Genomic DNA, 20,331 nt, shown 5'->3' on the forward strand with positions numbered 1-20,331 from the left:
CCCCCCCCCCCCCCCCCCGTCACCTCCTGACAGCAGCTATGCCATTGTCCTGATCTTTATTACTGCTTTGCCACTTCCTTCTCTTTATTTATCTTTCTCCTTCATCGTCTTTTGCTTTCTTTTAAAGTTCACCTGCTTCTCTGACTCCTCCCATTAAACATTTTGCCTCCATGTTGGTGCACATTCACACTTGTTTTTTTTCCTCCTGCTGATAAATCTGTTATCCCCCGTTATCACCTCTCTTTCACTTTCTCACTGTCTCCCTTCTTTAGGCAGCAGAAAGCAGAGAGGTTGGCAGGGTGGGATCCTACGTAAAAGGAATGGATCATTACACTCCAAAGTGATTGAATTTAGACAAGATGGCAGGTGGCCTGTTGTTTCTGTGGCCCTCTCTGGCACAAGTGCCCTGCAGAGTGAATGCCAGAGAGAAAACAGCGTGCGTGTGTATATAAATCTGATTTTCTGCACAGTTGTATAAAGCCGGTGGCCATTTTGGGCAGAGAATGGGGAAAACAAAGTGCATTTCATCAAAACAAACACATAAAAAGAATCAGAACCCGCCACAAAATATGTGTACCTGCGGAGACGTCCCTGACCAGCAGGGCCGTGTCTGCGGTGAGGGTGAAACCATGTCCGGTGCTGCGGTCCAGGACGGGATCTCTGGTGATCTGCAGCGTGAGTTTGGCCTGGAAGCTCTGACTGTTCACACTGTTGGAGCGCTGCGACCTCCCATCGCCTAGCAATCGTTCTCTGATGAGGTCAAATGGATCAAAGGTTATGCAACTGATAATTGTATTCATAAAAATGTTTCTTTTTGTACTTCTAAAGTTATGCTTTGGTTGATTTTGTTAAAATCTTGAAAAAAGCATTGGTTTTGCGAACTAAAATCATGCACTTAAATAACAACACAAAGGGCATTGATCAGAATACTCATAGGCTTTTCAAAGGTTATCATCTGCCGCCGTGAAATGTGAGCGGTCCTGTAATTTGCCTGCGTCTGTGTGTGTATAAATATACGAACCACTGGACAGGAGTTTGTTGAAATTCTCAAAAAAGTGGATGTACTGGATGCTGAAATAAACTGATTCAAGATGGCAGCCACAGCTGATCGACTTCAGTAGACACAAAAATAGCTAAAACTCTGTCCATTTTACAGATATTGAGCTAAAATTAAATGTGGTAGTAGCTGAAAGTCATCCGCAACACATACTCTGAAGGCCGACTGATCACAAAATACCTTTGTTACAAATTTGGCAAAAATGGCAATTTAATACTTCATAGGCAAAACTTCTTCTTCTTTCAGCTTTTCCCTCTTCAGGTGTCTCCACAGTGAGTCATCATCCTCCATCTCACTCTGTCCTCACTCCAAGTACCTCCATGTCCTCTCAAAGCCCATTATCCACAGGTCCGGTTCAGATAACTGCATCCATATATCTCCTTCCTCTTTGTCTTTTTCCTGGCAACTGCATTTCTAACATCCTTTGACCAATATACCCACTGTCCCTCCTCTGGACATGTCCAAACCATCTCAGTCTGGTCTCTCTAACTTTATCTCCCAGTTGTTCAACCTGGGCTGTACCTCTGATGATCTCATTCCTGATCTTGTCCATCCATGTCACTCCTAAGGAGAACCTCAACATCTTCATTTCTGCTACTTCCATTTCTTTCTCCCGTCTTTTTGTCAATGCCACTGTCTCCAGACCATACAATATAGCTGGTCTCACCACTGTCTTCTAAACTTCTCTCCATCCACTCCATCCTGCCTGGACTCTTTTTTTCACCTCTTTACCACACTCCCCATTTTCCTGGTTCGTGGACCTCAAATACTTGAAGTCCTGCACCTTTGTGACCTCTGCTCCTTGCAGCCTCACTGTTCCACCAGCCTCCCTCTCATTCACACACATGTACTCTGTCTTACTACGGCTGACTTTCATTCCTCTTCTTTCAAGTGCATACCTCCACATCTCAAAGTTCTCTTCCACCTGTTCCCTGTTCTCACCAAAGATCACAATGTCACCTGCAAATATCATAGTCCAGAGGAATTCCTGCCTGACCTCATCTGTTGGTCGGTCCATAACCAGAGCAAACAAGAAGGGGCTTAGAGCTGATCCTTGATGCACTCCCACCTCCATCTTGAAGCTATCTATCACTCCTACAGCACATCTCACCACTGTCCTGCTGTCCTCATACATGTCCTTTACTTCACGAGCCAAACTGAATGAGCTCAAAGACTACATAGGCTGCCAGTTGAAAGCACTGTAGAAAGAAATCCAAAGAATCTGTGATACACTCAAGGACATCTATACGTGAGGGATGTGCATGAACTCAGAAACACTTCTGAAAACCGTTGTCAGTCAAAACAGTTTCATTGTTATATTTCAAATAATGACTCTTTGCTCCAAGTTTCTTTTAAGTCGGACAGAAATCTGTGCCAGTTTGCAACAAATCAAAGTTGTTAGTGTATCAGAAGACAACATCTGAGTTGGTTTCCTTTTGTTCTCCTGTGAAAGCATGATTGACGCTGAACAATGTTAGATTTTGATGCAACGTGATGTCACCCAAACGAGGAAGTCGCTGCTTTTTTTAGCGAGATGTTGCCGAACCACATTCGGAATGCATTACATAAACATGACGTGTTAGTTAATGAACCAAAGGGTTTACAAATGGCAGTCAAGATGACTCATTTAATAAAAACTGCTTCACATTGGGGAAAAAATGAGTCCTTGTACTGTTAACAAGCTAAAATCCTTGTTTTAAAAAAGGCAACGCAAAGTGGTAAATACACAACACAACAAAGAATGATCACAGTAACTTCAAATAATAATATATATGTCAATTTTCAACATTTAGTCATTTTATGACTTTTTTTTTTTAGCAATTAAGTCATCTCAACAAATGGGAGTTCACCCAAACTGGTTTGTGTGTGCACTGGACTGAATTCTAACCAAAACATTCCTTCTTTAGGATATTATTGTCATGGTCAGCCATATGTAACTTGTTGTGGTCGTTCCCAACAACAACTGGAGGAGAGTTCGTTGAGCTTCCTCCAGATCAACCTTTGGTGAGAACGAGAAACCGCTGAGCCGACTACAGGAGGATGAAGGGTTTTTGAGTGCATATTTGTGGTTCACAGTGGGGTGTGTTAAAAAAACAGTCTGGGTTCGAATATCTACTCATCTACGTGCTATATGTTTTTCGTTAGGGTGTGTGTGTGTGTTTACATCAGATTACAAGAATGTAGTTTCACTTTTTTCAGCTGTTTGAGCTGTTTTCAGCTGTTTTTCCAGCTGTTTTCTTCATGAGAGGATGAAAGCAACATGCCTAGAATTCAGTCAATTTTAAGCATGAATGTTTTCACAATTTTAGGCTGTCAACAGTGATTTTTCAGGTTGATTAAACTTTAAAAACAAAACACATCACCCTCCACCTTGCATGTATTTAACAAAGATCTCACATGTGATCTGTAAGCTCACGAAGCATGAACTGGGGATGACTATCAGCGACTACCACGCCACAATCTTTGCTCAATAGCTTTTAAATTGACAGTTTTAGACATTTTTGTTTTGGCTAAGTTTGTTTAGCCGTGATAGCCATCTTGAACTGGTCTGACTCCAAAAGTTAATGTTGTAGATGTATGTCCACAATCCATCCATCCATCCATCCATCCATCCATTCCTCAGATCGTGGGGGCAGCAGTTTGAGCAGGGATGCCAGGCATCTGTTTCCACAACCACTTCTTCCAACTCTTCCAGGAGGATTCCAAAGTGTTCCCAGGCCAGCTGAGAGACATATGCTTCTTTTCCATTAGTATCATTACTGGTGTACAGCACGGTTTGACTCGGCTCGGCACGGTATGAGTTGTTTTTCCGTTATATGTTCAGTAATGGTTCTAGTAGGCGGGTTCAGCTCGGGACCCCGCAGGAGCGCACAAGGCCGTAGCCCGAGCCCCGGCCTCGTGTGCTGCTGAGTGTCGGCAGCACGGCGGAGCTCGGAGCCGGGGAGATGATACCCTGCCTGGTCTGAGGGGGTTCTGAGAGGACCAGGGAGACCAGCAGAGCTCCATCTACCTCGCTCTGAGTTTTGTCGTCGGCCACCAAGCGCAAAAAAATGCCTGCACAGCAATAGACCACAGTGTTGTCATTAATGTTTTTAAAATCTTAAAAATAGGTCCAGTCGCTCCTCAAGTTCAAGTTATTGCAAATGGCAGATTGGGTTGTTGTGAAAGTTTCTCACTCCACCCCGTGACCAATCAGTAACTGACAGTGTTCTGATGTCATGTTTTAGAACCAGTTCGGCACACTAACCCCAGAGGAATGGGTACTAAAAAAAGGGACTGGTTCCATGAACTGTTGCTAGTGGAAAAGTCTTGGAACCGGGTCGAGTCTAGTCAAACCGTGCTGTACCATTACTAATGGAAAAGGGCCAATAGTCTCTCCAAGGGGTGCCCTGGGATCTCCTCCCAGTCGATAGAGCCCAGAACACCTCTGCCAGGAGGCATCCATACAAAATGCCCGAAAAGTGACTGTGCCTTGTAGAGTTATGATCAGCGCTGTGGCCATAAAGATTCAAAACACTCGTATGGACAGAAGACAGCATGGAGTTTGGTGTCCGTCGTCCAGATTACCAACACCTGCCCCCCTCCCCAGAGCCAGCGAGGGAGGAGCTTGTCAGTGAGTGCATGGTGGCCAGACCTCTACCCATGGGGACCAGTAGGTCTCAGCCTAAATGAGTTACATGGATTTGCCTTCCGATGGGCCCACCACCTGCAGGAGGGGCCATACGAGTCCGACGCATGCTGCCGTGAGTGACAGTCGAAGACGTGGGGGGCTCTGGAGCTCTGAGCCCAAGAACTTTGTAACTATTCAGTTTTGATTTAGAAAGAATATCATTTACACTCAGCTCTGACTCCTTTGTTCCCTACCTGCTCAGGGACTCTCGAGTGCGCCGTATTATGGTTCCCACCACCTGCTGCACCCGACTGCCCCTCCGAGCCGGAGACCTGCTCCTGCTTCGTTCCTTCTCCTCCATTTATCTACAGAGACAAAAAAGAAACATAAATGTTACATGTAGAACTGAAAAGAAGCAAAACACCTGTTAGAAGAAGAATAAAAGGATTTGCGGGGAAAACATAAATCAGAAACCGGTCAGTCATTTTTTTGGCCGAGTCATTGTATTTTACCATAAATTTAAAAATGTGTTCCTGCACTGTGTCATACATAATCACTGTAGATTTTACGGTAAAGACTTGTCAAGCTCAGCAATGGTGTTAGTGTAAATCTGAAGTTTTTAATTTAACAGTATAATAGCTTTTACAGTTGCACTGTGTGTAATTTTACTGAAAGACTACATCGTAATGTATCGAACCTTGTCGTTGTGTCTCTGCTGTGAAATCCTGCCAGCAGCTGCTGGTGTTTTGACCGTAAATTAGATTTTCTTTTCACAGAGTGCCTGAAATGAGCTTCAGCTAAAATGGTCACGCAGCCTGTTTTGTTTTGTATGCAGCTAACATCGCCAGACTTGATGAACAATCGCACATGTGATCCGGATGTAAGGAATGTTGGACGGGAACGAGATGGAGCTTAGTCAGCATGAGCAACGAGAACGATTCGATTCTCCACAACGCTCGGACCAACACACAACGACGAGACTTACAACAGCAGAGAAGTTCACATAAATACGCTGCAGCCTCCATTCGCTACAGCTCTGCAGCTGTTCATTGTCTGCTTAAGTTGCTTTTTAAAGAGCAGCATCGAGACGACATAATGAAGGAAGCGGAGGCTCAGTTCGTCCCCAGGAAGGCCAAGATGGTCGGCGTTAAATTAAGTCCAAATGTTCGTGATTGTTCTTCAGCTAGTCATTTCACTTCAACACTCCTGATGGAGCCTGTGAGGATTCTTTATGGGTTGTGTTTGCTTTTAAATTTCAATTCAATTCAGTTTATTTACTGTATATAGCACCAAGTCACAACAGAGGTCAACTCAGGGCACTGAACAGAAACATTCATATACATAAAAAGTAAGTTAATAACTTTATTTATCTGAGGAGCAGACTGCTTAGCTTCATCGCAGACTCTCATCTTGAGCAAGCACGAAGGCGACAGTGGAAAGGAAAAACTCCCTCACGAGGAAGAAACCTTTAGCAGAACCAGGCTCAGGACAAACAGCCATCTGCTTCGGCCGGTTGGGTTTGAGAGGAACAGGAAGGAGGAACAGATACACAATGGCAGGTTGAGAATCACGTTAAGATAGAAATAGTATCAAATGAAAACTATTCAATTTTAACAATTCGTTTAAGAAATTAGGTCAATTTGTCCTCCAGTAGACTTAGTCTATGGCAGCATAACAAGCCAACCCTGACTATAGGATTTATCAAAAAGGAAAGTCTTAAAACTGTGTCAGCGTTACGGACAGAAACTGGAAGTTGGTTCCAGAAGAGAGGAGCCTGATCACTGAAAGATCTTCCTCCCACTCTGCTTTTGGAAACAGGAACAGCAAGTCAGCCTGCAGTTTGAGGGTGAAGTGCTCTGTTAGGAAAATATGGAACAGTAAGAGCTCTAATATAAGATGGAGCTAGGTTGTTGAGGGCTTTGTAGGTTAGAAGTACAATTTTGAACTCAATTCTGAATTTGACAGGGAGCCAGTGCTTTACTTCACATTCTTAGCTTTTTAGGGCAAACTTTTCAGAGCTGCTAAATCTGGCTTATGTGATCTCAAAGATTCCAAGTATCTTGCGGTGAATTAGGTTCAGCAGATATCGTTTTCCTGCTGTCTCATGACATAATCAGTCAACCACTTATGGCACCGTTTGAACCAATGAGCAAAAGAGAAAAGTGGACTCTTTGGCAGGGATGGCGAGAGCACAGCGATCCAGGTTTGATCGATACGACTAAATGATGACAGATGTGCTCCTGAGAGCTCACGATAAGGAGAAGCCCGGCCAAGAATTCTGGTTTGATCAGCTTTTCAGGAACGGGGAGCCAAGACTTGTGAGACGAGATCTCTCTGGCCCTCGGCCACACTTGTTCACATTTCAAAACATGACTTTTCCAATAAGGAAGAGGAAGATAGAGTCATTTGACTGCAGTTACCTTATTGTGCTGCTTAAAGGTTCTGAGTTAAGAGGAAACTATTTACACTTCTGTGTAGTCAGTAGAAAATGTGAGGCGAAGCTTCTTTGACTAAAGCTTCATCTAAACAGAGCGAGAACGAGTTTAAGCCACTGCTGACTAACTTCTGTCTGCAAGTAGAGGCAAAGCACGCAATGTAGTTCCATCCTGTAAGAGGATTAAAAGCCTTGATGGTGCACAGGCCTGGACTGGTCAGGGTGTCACTTTAGCACATCCTGCTTATCCAGATTGAAGCAGATAGACGTGGATGATGAATGCTGAGTGAGACCAGGGAGCTAACAGCTGCCCACGAGAAACTAAGTGTAATTACAGATGCTTGTGCCCCATTTAATCATTTGGCAACACGATGGCTCAGTGGTTAGCACTGTTGCCTCACAGCAAGAAGGTCCTGGGTACAATCCCCGGTTGGACCTAGGGTCTTTCTGTGTGAAGTTTACATGTTCTTCTCGTGCTTGCGTGGGTTTTCTCCGGGTACTCCAGTTAAACATACATGTTAGGCTGCCTTCAGGCCCAGGCCTCCCTTGCAAAAGAGATCTGTGATCTCAATGGGATTTGCCTGATTAAATAAAAGTTAATAAATAAATAAACAATCGAGAGAAGCAAACCCCGATGTCTGAAGAGACTAAACCACAGATCCGGTTCTAACAGTAGTGTCGTGCTCAACGGCAGCAATCAGTGCTGAGTTGTTGTTGCTGCTTTTCTCCTTTCTCTGTGTACTGGTAATCGTCTCCTCCTGCTCCTGCTCTCTGACCTTCTCTGTCCTTGTCGAGTCAGGTAGTCGTCTCCGATGACCGTCTCTGTGGGGCAGCAGCAGTCGCCAACCTTTTCTTTTCATGCCCGCACAATCTCTGTATTTAAATACTGGACTTGCTGCTTTCATTCTCAACAGCGAACTTCAATAAAGCTGCATTTAGCATTTGTTCAAGGAGCGTGTGTCACTCACCGCCCTGCACGTCAAAGATTTAAACTGAGATTTTGCGCAATTTGTTCGGGCTCAGGAAAGAGGTTGAAGATGACTCTCATCTACTATCAAACCCACATTTGGCTCAATATATTTACACTTGACTGATTTATAGTATTTTGTGTGAATTATAATGCTGATGGTGGCCATCTTAAATCAGACTGACTCCAATTGCTAATCAGTTGTATCCAGGTGTTACTTCTTGAAAGTTTCATCAAAACCTGTTTACTGGTTCATGAGATATTTTGCTAACAGACAGGACTGACTCCAACAGATAAGGCCACAGTTTTAAACAAATACTAACACAATCTGTTAGAGCTCAAAGCATCTGTTGCGGATGAGTCTCAACTACAATCAAACCATACTTTGGCTCAACATCTGTAAAACTGAATTATTTGTAGTCGTTTGTGCGTTTTCTAAGGTCAGTTAGCTGTGACAGCTACTTTAAATCAGCTTGACTCTAAAAATGTCTACAAAATGATTTATTTCTGAAAGCTTCAGTTTTTTTGAGTGGTTTGTGAGTTTTTGTGCTAACACACAAACAGGGTTTATTCAAATAGTAAATGACAAATCTTCAAACAAAGATCTCAAGCAGTTTATTGTTGCTTAGCGTATGTTTTAGGAATAACTCTCAGCTACAACCAAAGCAAAGTTTGGCTCAACATCTTTAAAGTTGGCTGAGTTATAGCCATTTTAGCTTTGGCAGCCATCTTAAATTTTGTTGACTCCGAAAGTTAATCAGATGTAAGAGCAAATATTAAATATTAACTCTTTGAAAGTGTCATTACAATCTGTCAAGCGGTTCATGTTATATTTTACTAACAATCAAACAGACAGTGATTCCATTATCACCTGTGAGGAAATACTAAAAAATGCTGTATTTTTCAGACTATAAGGCCCACTTACATCCTTTAATTTTGCTCAAAAAACTAACCTCGAACCGATTTTATGTGGTACACGGCGCTCAAAAATCTCGAAATGTTTAAGTTTGGCTTAATGCGCCTTATAATCCGGTGCGCCTTATAGTCTGAAAACTACGGTACTTGTCGCTTCTCAAATCAAAACCAATTTTTTTTTAAACAATTTCGTTTAATATTGTGAAAGCATCACTCACCGTGTTGTGGTTTGTCTCTTCAAGGCCCTAAAACGAACACACACCCTCGTCCTCTGAGACATCAGCTCTGTAACCCCTCCAGGACTGGCTGAGAAGTGGTGGAGAGGGTCCCTCTGATCATCAGGGCCCAGTCCCAATCGGGCGGGGCCACCTGTGCAGAGCAGAACAGAGCTATCAGTTTTAATCAGAACCCGTCCAGAGGTTTTATTCAGATAGAAGCAAGATGCCTGACTTCAAATTCATCCTGTTTATACGTAACAGAGCTCCGCTCCAGCTGTGTGTTCGTTTTTTAAATTTGCACGTGTGCCAAGCGAGGCAGATGTGATCCCAAAGCAGCTGTGCGGTTGTGGTTTTCCAGGAGGCCCCTCCTCTGGTCCCAAAAGACTCCCACGCTCACACCCACTGTCTTTCTGTCCACCTCCTCTGCCTCAAAAAGCACACGGGGCTACAGAGACCAGGCACTCCATCTTCATCTGGTTGTCTAGATTAAAATTTCATACGACCGTGCTTTTTTTTTTTTTTTTACTTTTACTGAGCGCACTCTAAAGCCCAAAAAAGGAACAGCCTGTGAATCCTGATGTGCTGCCATGCAAACAGAAATCTTGGCCAATGGGAAGAGAGGACAAAGTGTTTCATACAAGCATCAGAGCAGATACGGCTGAAACCTTAGCCGGCCTCTGGTTTCAAGAGAAAAACACACAAGCGTTGGGGGGGGGGGGGGGGTGCTTTGTTGTGAAAAGCCTGGCTGTCGAATGAAGAGAGACGCTTAATAAACATTCTTGATCTCGTCTGAGGAAACCACCTCATTTGGCTCTTGGATGTTGATCTGTGCAGTAAACTCTCACTCTTCTGAGGCTTTCATCTGCAGCCGAGAGCAGAAATCAGGAAGATGATAGTCCCGTCTGTGCAACTCCCCGTCCCTCACGAACAGGGCTCTTTCACGAGGCCGAACGTGTCCCCGGCAGGACTCAGACAGGGAGCAGGGTGCATGAATAATGCAGCTTGGAAGAGGAAGGCACATGTGGGTTGAAGCAGTGGAGAGGAGGGGACTTTGGAGGGGCTGAGAAAAGGGGCAGGGAAAAAAAATAATTAGTCAAGGGAAAGAAAGGGGAAAAAAGACAGGATATTGAGGGGGGGAAGAAAAGGGGGAGAATTTGAAAGAGGGTGAAAAGGGCAGGGGCAAAGAAACGGGCGAGTGAAGCTGCAGGAGACGAAAGGAAAGGACAAAAGTTTCTGCAATGGGAGGTGAAGTGGGGATCAATAACCACACAGCAGACACCAGTACACTGACGGGAAATAAATATTTAAAAAGTAGAGCTGTAGCTCTGTCACTATCTCTGTTTTTGCTTGAGGAAAAGGAAGATATTGTTCTTTTTTTTTTTTTTTTTTGGTCTTGTGATGTGACAGCACTCTCAAATTCCCAACCTGACACAGCAAAACCTGCCCAATGATGAGTCCACTTCTTTTCTGAATCGATGGTGAATCGTAAATGCTGTCCTCCACTGTCAGGTCCTGAAGACCCTGAGCTCACAACACATAAATCCCAACAAACTGCCTCAGTCGCCCTCCTTTCCTCACTTCGTCCTTGCATCTTTACATGGAAAACACAAACTTATGAGTGCTCTTAGCAAATTAAGACTGTGTCTGTCCCCTGTTTAGATGTTTGCATCTCATTTCACTGAGACAACCAACCCCCCTCTCGCCCACTGCTTGTTTCCCCTCACAATATGGCTCTGTTTTTGGCAAAACAGTCTGTGATTCAGCCCTGGTACTCCATAGAAGACTCTTTCCTCAGGGGGTTGTAAGGTGGTGCTGAATGTGTAGTTCCTCTGCAGCCAGAAAAAAGAAAACCATGTCGAAGCCCAGTCAGCGCTGCTGGGCCGGTTAGATCAGCCTGCACAGACAGGCTCTCCAGAGGTTACATATTAGGTCATGAAGTACGGTGAAAATGTTAGTCCATGCACAAGCTATTTTATAATCCCTCACACTGATGTCAGTTTCTCGTTACACGGTAAATTCAATTTGCGCCAAGTCACAACAGAAGTCATCTCAGGGCACCGAACAGAAACATTCATATCTATATAAAAATAAATTAATATTATTTATCTGAGGAGCAGATTTAACTTCATCACAGACTCTCATCTTGAAAAAAATTAAATAAAAAGAACAGACTCTCTTGAGCAACCATGAAGCCGACAGTGGAAAGGAAAAACTCCCTCGTGAGGAAGAAACCTTTAGCAGAACCAGGCTCAGGACAAGCTGCTTCAACCGGCTGGGTTTGAGAGGAACAGATACACAATGGCAGGTCAAGAATCACATGTTAAGATAGAAATAATGTCAAATGAAAAATATTCAATTTGAACAATTCATTTAAGTAAATTAGGTCAATTTGTCCTCCAGTAGTCTAAACCTATACATAACAAGCCAACACTAACTACAGGACTGATCAAAAAGAAAGTCTTAAGCCCTTTCCTTAAGCATTTAAATGTTAATGAAGCTCATGTTTGTCCAACTTTTCAGTGTTACTGAACCCAGCCATGATCTGTTGCATTGCTTAACTTCATATAGAATGGTGTTTATTGGTAAATGCTCTCAGATTAAATAAACCAAAGGAACAGAGTACAGCTCAAACTTTACATTTGCCATGACCATTCTTGTGGTCAGAGTCACAAGCACGCAGTCCAGTCATAACAACCCTTAACACACACACATCAATATGAGTTATATAACATTTGACATTAATAGGTGAAAAACATCTGTGACCTTTCACATCTCCATCAGTAGTGTTGCTCTTGTCCAAATGAGTGAGATTTTAGTAGCCTTGTTGTACGAGGTATTAATTATTTTCTACTTCTGGTTGATTAGATGAAAAGAAGGAAGAACCAAAGGTGTCAACATAACAGACACCTTTACAGTAAAACAACTTTAGATTATATCTTAAGTACTTTAGGTGCTGTTGCAGATTTACATGATTTACCATATTTTTTTCAACTGCAGCTACCAAAAATTAAATAAAAAACATTTAAAGCACATACGAGATTAGTTAAAAATCAGTAGTGAAAGAAGCCAGTGTCCAAGCAGAAGGTTTGCAAAACTTTATCTTAAGACAAGGAAAAAACTAAAATGTCTGACTCCAAGATTGCACAGCACCTTCAATATTTACAGAATCATGCAACAGGAGTTTTGCTCATTCAATCCACAAATTGAATTTTGAAAATATGGCCTAATCCCAATCCTGTCCCTTAAAAACACAAAGAGCTTTGTCTTAACCTGTTTGTGATGCCACCCCATAACAATTAGAATGTCCAACTTTAACACTGAAACAAACTCCTGACCTCTAAAGGTCAATTTAAACGTGAGAGGTCCCAGTTTTCAAAGCCAACAAATAACATTGAAAAAGCCCAAATCCAACTCCTGAACGGTCAAACACGATGCACCGGATACAGCTGCACCACAGGAGGCTTAGGGCTGCAGCAGCAGGGCTCGCTCCGGTTATTCAACTTTTCATTTAGGCTCACAGTCGTTGCCAATAAAGTTGTACGCAGGTTTCTGGGAACATTCAGTCCAAACGCAGTGTAGTCCGCTGACAACATGTGCGAAAATGTGAATCGCTCGGGGTGAAAGGGGATTTAAGTTTATGTGGAGCAGCTGAATTGCTTCAGATTTCATGAGCGCAACAACAAAAGGAATTTACAACAAATGACTCAGTCGGAGGGTGGATGGCTCAGTCCTCGTGAGCAAGTTACATTTTTTTCAGATGTGTTGTAAAACAAGTGTCCTTTGAGGATTGACAAAAGATTTGGTGGCTGTGAATGAGGGTAAAGATTGAGGCAAGTAAAATAAGTTTATTCTGCAAAATGCGCTGAACATTTCCAATCCAATTTTAACTCAAAAATTTGGACTGGAAGCCAATAAAATGTTAGGAAACCAAACTTGGGCCTTAATAATAGTATCCGATTTTCTGATGTTATAGTCAAACATTTTAAGGTTAGTAGTACAGAGGCTCTGCTCCAACCCTGACTATGTGTCTGGGTCATTACATATCTCGATACACTGATAAATTAAATATACTTTGGCAGCAACAACCGATTACGATGTGATACAGTTCAGCCTTAAATCCCCATATGATGCATTTCAATATGAGTTTTGATTCAACATTGCATTTTTAATTCAAACTAATACATCAAATCAAAGAAACAGTCAGATACTGAGAATACAATAAATATTAACTGCCTACAAAAAAATGGCCAAGCATAAACAGATTACTTTTATATTGCAAAACACTTTCATAAAACTTTACTCACGATTGATAAATAGTGCAGTAAAAATTAGACAGCAAAATAAATAGACCTGCCAGCAGCTTGTGTGTTTAATACTTTTTAGTGACTCACCAGTGCAATGACGTTTTTCCTACTTTACAAAGAATAAAAACTAAGTGAACTTTTTTCTTGACAAGTTATTTGATTTACACAGTTAAGCACATTTTCAGGGCGTTTGTTGCTGTTTACACCGGCGCTGCTGCAGTTTTACTCCTGAACTGCAGGTGTCGCTAAAGAGAAAACAATTCAGCTAAACAGCAGGAACAGCAGCCTGAAAAAGAGCTCTTAGCTGCAAGTAATGAAAAAAAAAAAATGTTCTTCATACACACATTTCTGTTATTTTCATACAGTGTATGTAAAAAAAAAAAAAAAAAACATGCTACTGACTTTTAAATATTAAATGGATCAGATTTTATCAGAAGAATGATGTAACTGATGGATGCATTGTTATTTAATACCAAAACTGCATTGGTTTACGACTGCTCTGAGGAAACAGTTGCATTGTCTGCATCCTTGAAACAGTACAAACCAGTTAAAGCTTCACACCCCAGTAATAACTCATCCTTTTCTATAAATTACTTCTGGAACACGATGTGTTCTGTATATAATGTCATTATATTGGGAGCTGTTTGCAGCCACTAACACCTTCTTAGGTTTGAGCCCTCCACTTTTATTTGGATACATTAAAAACAATAAAGTGATGCAGAGTTGTGTGGCTGTCAGAGATAATAGCTCTTCTGGTCATAATTTGACTTTTTATCTTTTGCATAATCTTTTGTGCAAGTGTCCAATTTTCTTCTAGGTGTTTAAGTTTCTAGAGAATACATTATATAACTAACATAAAGTTGGTTAAAACATTAAAATTTCATCACAATTTAAAGAGCTAATAAAAATGTCTGTTGGTTGGGGTTTTTCTTAATCTTTTTCTTATTATCACCTCCACGAAAGATGAATGATCAAGTAACTATTTGTTTCTGTGTGTGCACGTGTCTTTTAGCGAAATACAAAATTAACAACCGGATGGATTTTAATAAATTTCAACAGAATAATCACCGTACAACCCAATTCATGACGGCTGCCACAGCTAGCCAGCTTAGCACAAAAACGCCTGAAGTTGTCATGATAGCGTTGAACCCACATGCTGACAGAACTCGGGGAAACTCGAGGATAAATAACGTACTTATTTATTAAACTTAAAATGAAAAATCTAAGCGTTGATGTGGTAGCGTGAACTTACAAAAACGAAGGACAAAGGGAGAAACAGAGGAAACTGAGCATGACGGCTCGGAAGCACAATCCACGGACAAAAGAAGAGACAAACTGACAGCGTTTTAAAGAGACGCTAACTATGGACAATGACATACACCTGGAGAAAGACAATGAGGATGAGAGTGGGAGGGGCAAGAGCAGAAACAAAGTGAGTGGAAAACACTGGGGAGAACTAAATAAACACAGGACGGTGAAAAAAATGCCGGTGAATAGAGAAAATACACAACAAAACACAGATCCTGGCAGTGGTTCAGTCAGATCTATGGATATCAAGCTAAGATTTAGTGTGGTAGTAGTTGTGACTCCTCCACAACACGAGCACTAAAAGCTCATACAGGAGTTTTCTTTAAGACTTGGGCATGCACGGCAGCATTGATGATGTCATTCCTTCAAGGACAGCAGTTTCATCGCCTCTCTGTTCTGTTTAGATTGTTGATTCTTAGTTCATTTCCCGGATTGCTATATTTCAAACGTAATCAAATCTTCCGCTGTTCATTCAGTCCGTCAGCTCGCTCCATTAGCAATATGAAGACACGGCTTAATGTGCTCTGCTCACTTCATTTTGCCCTTTTCATCAGAGACCTGGCAAGGCTTGACTGTCCTGGTGACATATTGAGTAACGGCTCTTTGAGTGTGCTGCATATCGTTCCGAATGTTCACAAGACAGATAGAACCACAAACAGAGGAGGATCTTGACGACTAAGGGACAATAACGTGCGTCTTGTTTGTAACTGTCTGTCTGAGCCAATTTCATTCCCTGCTCCTTCAAAAACAGCTTATCTTTAAGAAAACATAATATGAGGCCTGTTAGAGACCCTGGACTCTGCAATATTACTTATAATGCTGCTGGACTTTAATATTTCATATCAGTGCAAAAGCAGTACACATTAAAATTTAGTGGTGGACTTTTTTATGTTTTATTTTTAGGTAAAGGGTCTCTATTAAGATACTATGGAATCATGAAGAGAGTTGTCCTACTTTATGACCCACTGCCAGTCAACTGTGTGATGGAGCCGTCACATCAATGAGGTCAGCACCCCCTGGAGTGAAACCGATACAGTTTAAGAGCAAAAAACAGACTAATGTTCCAGTATCAGCAGAAATACTGACACATCACCTCATTAATTAATTAATTAGATAACTTGATTTGAACAATCAAGAGCTGCCATTATAGGCAATAAACAGCCACTCAAGGCCTGAACAGACCAATATACTTCTCAGTGGATCAACTTTTTTACAGTGTACATTAACAACATGGGCTAGAATGGTGCATATTTATTACACTATTAGGCTGATGCATTTCGCAAACCTGATTAAATGTGTTTCCAAAAGAATAGGAAAGTCCCGGCAGTTTTCCATTAAATTCACACAAGGCATCCCCTTTCACTTCCTGCCTTCTAATATGGTATTTATTTATGGTATCTAAATATGGTATTTATTTATGGTATTTAAATATGGTATTTATTTATGGTATTTAAATATGGTATTTATTTATGGTATTTATGCATCAAACACCTTTTATCCAGACTTCACATGGAGACAGATTTTATTCACACATGATGATGGAGTACTAACATCAGTCGTGTAGTCTGCATTTTTGTACTAGGTATACTGTGCTTATACACTGGTGTAATTGTCAATTTATTTTGATTTTTAAGCATATTGAACATTTCGAAATTTCTCTGATGCTTATATTTGAATAAATGTACAACAAGTTTTGTGCAACAGTTGGTTTTGTATTAAAAACATGTTACAGAATTTATAAAACGGTAGCAAAACATGTTCAAGTATTAAGTCGTAAGTACAGAAGTGTTAATTATACAAAAAAAAAAACAGGTTGAACCAAGTCAATGTGTCTATAAAATGTTCCAAATGTGTTGTCAATGACACATGCCCAACGATATGTCACATATTATTGGGCACTTTTAAGTGTGTATATTGTAATTCCCAAGCTTTTCTAACAGGTATACTCCGTACCTGTGTATCACATAGATGCATAACAAATGCAAACCCCTTCTTGGTAGTTGGGTACTTTCTCGCAATTTTGTGCCTCCAGTCCCCGAAAATAGCAGCTAAGTGAGATACCTTCTCATTTTACCACCCTAAACTGAGGTTTTTCTAGATTAGTTCCCACTATTGAGACTATGAGTTCCCACTATGAGTTTTCTCCACAGGGTGTCTGGGCTCTCCCTTAGAGACAGGGTGAGAAGCTCGATCATCCGGGAGGGACTCAGAGTAGAGCCGCTGCTCCTCCACGTCGAGAGGAGCCAGTTGAGGTGGCTTGGGCATCTGTTTAGGATGCCTTCTGGACGCCTCCCTGGTGAGGTGTTCCGGACACGTCCCACCGGAAGGAGGCCCAGAGGAAGACCCAGGACACGCTGGAGGGACTATGTTTCTCAGCTGGCCTTCGAACGCCTCGGGATTCCCCCGGAAGAGCTGGCCCAAGTGGCTGGGGAGAGGGAAGTCTGGGCCTCCCTACTTAGGCTGCTACCCCCGTGACCTGACCCCGGATAAGCGGAAGAAAATGGATGGATGGATGGTTCTCACTATTGAAAGAAAAAAATTTGAGCAACTTTTTTCAGACGTGTCCAGAATTTCTGGAGACATGCAGCCAAGGCCCTGTGACTTGAACTGCCCTGCGAGATACTATATATTCGCTCATCATTGCACACCAAACTGACTTGTTCAGACGCAGATATCTGTAAAACTTCCTTTACTAATTCATTCTTAGCTTTCTGCCAGCGTATCTTCACGCAGACCAGATGCATGCACTCCTTATTCTGTTATCTTTTATAGGATTTTCTATAGTTTGCAGCCTATAAGGCTTGGAAACGACATTTCTTTACATGACTCAAAGCTGTCCAGCTAAAGTCTTATTTTAGTGGCAAAACACGCGTCATTAGAAAACCATTCTTTTTTTTGTATACCTTTCATTTAATGCATGCGCTGCACTGACAAATTTATCTGTTGGCGCCTACCTTCTTATCATGTGTGCCTGAAACAGGTCTTTCTTGAGAAGGAGGCACCATATCTCTATCAGATTACCTGTAAGAATAAAGGTGAACACTAACTAACAATGTAAGGCTGGAGCATCAGCCAGCCCCCCCACATGAAGCTGAAACTAAAAGAAAATGAGGAGGGGGTGCTGGCTGCAGTAAAGTGGGGCAGTCGGTGAAGCAGACTGAGGCCAATGCTGCCATGAAAAGCATCAAGTCAATCCTGATGTGCGAGTTCTGCCCGTCGTGGTTTCCCTGCAGCAGGATGACCTCTGCACATGACGGAGCGCACATTCCTGATTCACAGCACAATGAAAGAAAGCCCGCAGCACACAGCGCACACGCACGCACACGCATGGGGAACACAAGAGTGAAAGCAAAACACACTGAGCAGTCGGTGTTTGTAAAAATGGCAGCATCAGGGATGTGTGGAGCTCCAGCAGCAGACTGAATGCACAGGGATGGGATGTCCTGGATCAGCGCTGAGCGCTCAGATTGTATCATGTCAAGCATTAAATAAAGGCCCCAGAACTGAGAGAGAGAGAAAACCCGCATTGTTCCGGTCTACTTGTGTTGCGCCTCTGATGCGCCCGGCACGGCACGGCTCGGACAAAAAGCGCAGAGAAGAGTCTGGATGGCTTCCGGCCACGACCATCCATCGCCTACGCCCATTCACAATGTTTTACAACCCAGAGTCCTGGCATCCCCCCTCCTTCCCTTCACTCCCCCCTCGGATCTGCACAGGATTACCAATCTGTAGATTTCACTGGATTTTCCAGCCCTCCTTGCACCACACATGTGCAGACAGATATTTAAAAATGGCTGTTGATTCTGTGGGAATCGACCACCTAGCCCTGGTGATATCTAAATATTCTCAGAATAATCGATGTTTCCCCATTCCACTGATCAAACTTTGACAGGTCCGTGCGCGAAACAAAGAAATAAAACGCACGTACAGGTCGGCCTTGTGCTGCTTCCTTTATCACCCTAATCGGGTTTCACTTTCTCCCCCACATCCCCCTTCTCTGAGACCATGTGAGGTGTGGAAAGGACCCCCGTGGCGGGGTTGTTTCGCTGGATGAATGGGGACAAACGGCACGACGCGGCGCGTGCAGCCGCTCCTTCGTCGGACAATAACACCGGGAAATAAAAAGCGACTCACCTCGTGATCTGAGGAGACGGACCGGGTGTCTGATGGTGGAGAGGAAGGAGGGGTATTCCCCCCGGCCCCTCCAAAACAGATCCGGGGGGTGATGAGGAGAATTCCAGGGAGGAAGATTTCAGGAAAAATTCCACCCGGTCCAGACGGTGGTGGTGATGGTGGAGGAGCTGGCTATGAGCTGGATGCTGTCATCGTGCTGGGACTGCTCTCAGCTCTAATCCCCGGCCCTGAGCTCAGAATAACCCACCCCCTCCCTCTGAGCCTCTCTCCTCCCAGCTGCCTCCATCCCTGTCTGACCGAAGGACCCGCGCCCCTCCCCGGCACGAAATAAAACCACAATACAACCAAACGCACTCATTCATTGACTTTTATTTAGGATTAGACAACAGGTCCTCAGATATATAAGGAACATGTGGAGGATAATCTGTTAGCCCCTTTTTCTCTTTCTGTCTTTCTCTCGTCCTTCAAAGGAAAAAGAGGACTGTTGATTTTATTAATCTAAAAAGGCTTGATAAGTCTTCATCTATCTATCATCTATCTATCTATCTATCTATCTATCTATCTATCTATCTATCTATCCATCTATCTATCTATCTATCTATCTATCGGTCTGTCTGTCTGTCTGTCTGAACAATGTCAAATTGACTGAAACTCAGTTCAAATTGGGACATGATTAAAAAGTTTAGAGACAAAATAATCATTCATGTATTTTTATACAAAACTGACGTCATTACAAACTGGAAAAGACCACTGAAAAGTATCCTGATGCATGCTCAATAATCCAGGTAGAAAAATCTAAAAAAGTTAAGTCTGGTCCTCTGGACATTCAAAAAAACAAAACAAAACAAAAATGTAGAAACGTTTCGTCTCTCATCCGAAAGACTTCCTCAGTCTGAGTTGCTGTATTCAGCTCAGTCTTTTAAATAGCACCTTCTCAGAGTGGATCAACCAGTTTGCTGCTGACAACCAAAACCAGCTGCTCACATGATCAAGGAGGAGCATCAGCCTAACAATGGATCATTAGCACACTGATGATTGCTATTCACTGAAAATACCACTGAAAAGTGCTTTTAACTTCCAGTAATATCAAAATATGTTTCCCTTTTCATTAAGGCCAAATAAAATACAATGAACGTCCATCCATTATCTTTTACCCACTTCTTCCATTTTGGGTCACCGGTGCCCATGTCCAGCAATCACTGTGCGAGGGGCGGGGGACACCCTGGACAGGTCTCCAGTCCATCACAGAGACACATAGAGACAAACGAGACAAACAACCATTCACTCTCTCACTCACACCTAGAGACAATTTAGAGTCACCAATCAGCCTAACATGCATGTTAGGCTGATTGGTGACTCTAAATTGTCTCTAGGTGTGAGTGAG

General features: G+C 42.6%; 1 protein-coding gene across 1 annotated transcript in view; it reads right to left on the reverse strand.

Annotated features, from left to right (window-relative positions):
- Positions 1 to 19,170, reverse strand: part of frmpd1b (FERM and PDZ domain containing 1b) — a 33,214-nt gene extending 14,044 nt beyond the window's left edge. The window contains exons 1-4 of the mRNA XM_037675298.1: positions 18,948 to 19,170; positions 9,202 to 9,352; positions 4,922 to 5,032; positions 578 to 750 (exon numbers count right to left, since the gene is read on the reverse strand). Of these exons, the coding sequence (XP_037531226.1) occupies positions 578 to 750; positions 4,922 to 5,028 (280 nt within the window). The 5' untranslated portion in view covers positions 5,029 to 5,032; positions 9,202 to 9,352; positions 18,948 to 19,170. The remainder of the gene's footprint in view (positions 1 to 577; positions 751 to 4,921; positions 5,033 to 9,201; positions 9,353 to 18,947) is intronic.
- Positions 19,171 to 20,331: the final 1,161 nt, after the last annotated feature.

The sequence above is a fragment of the Nematolebias whitei genome, chromosome 4 (genome assembly GCF_014905685.2).
Source record: "Nematolebias whitei isolate Nwh7 chromosome 4, NemWhi1, whole genome shotgun sequence".
Classification (NCBI taxonomy): domain Eukaryota; kingdom Metazoa; phylum Chordata; class Actinopteri; order Cyprinodontiformes; family Rivulidae; genus Nematolebias; species Nematolebias whitei.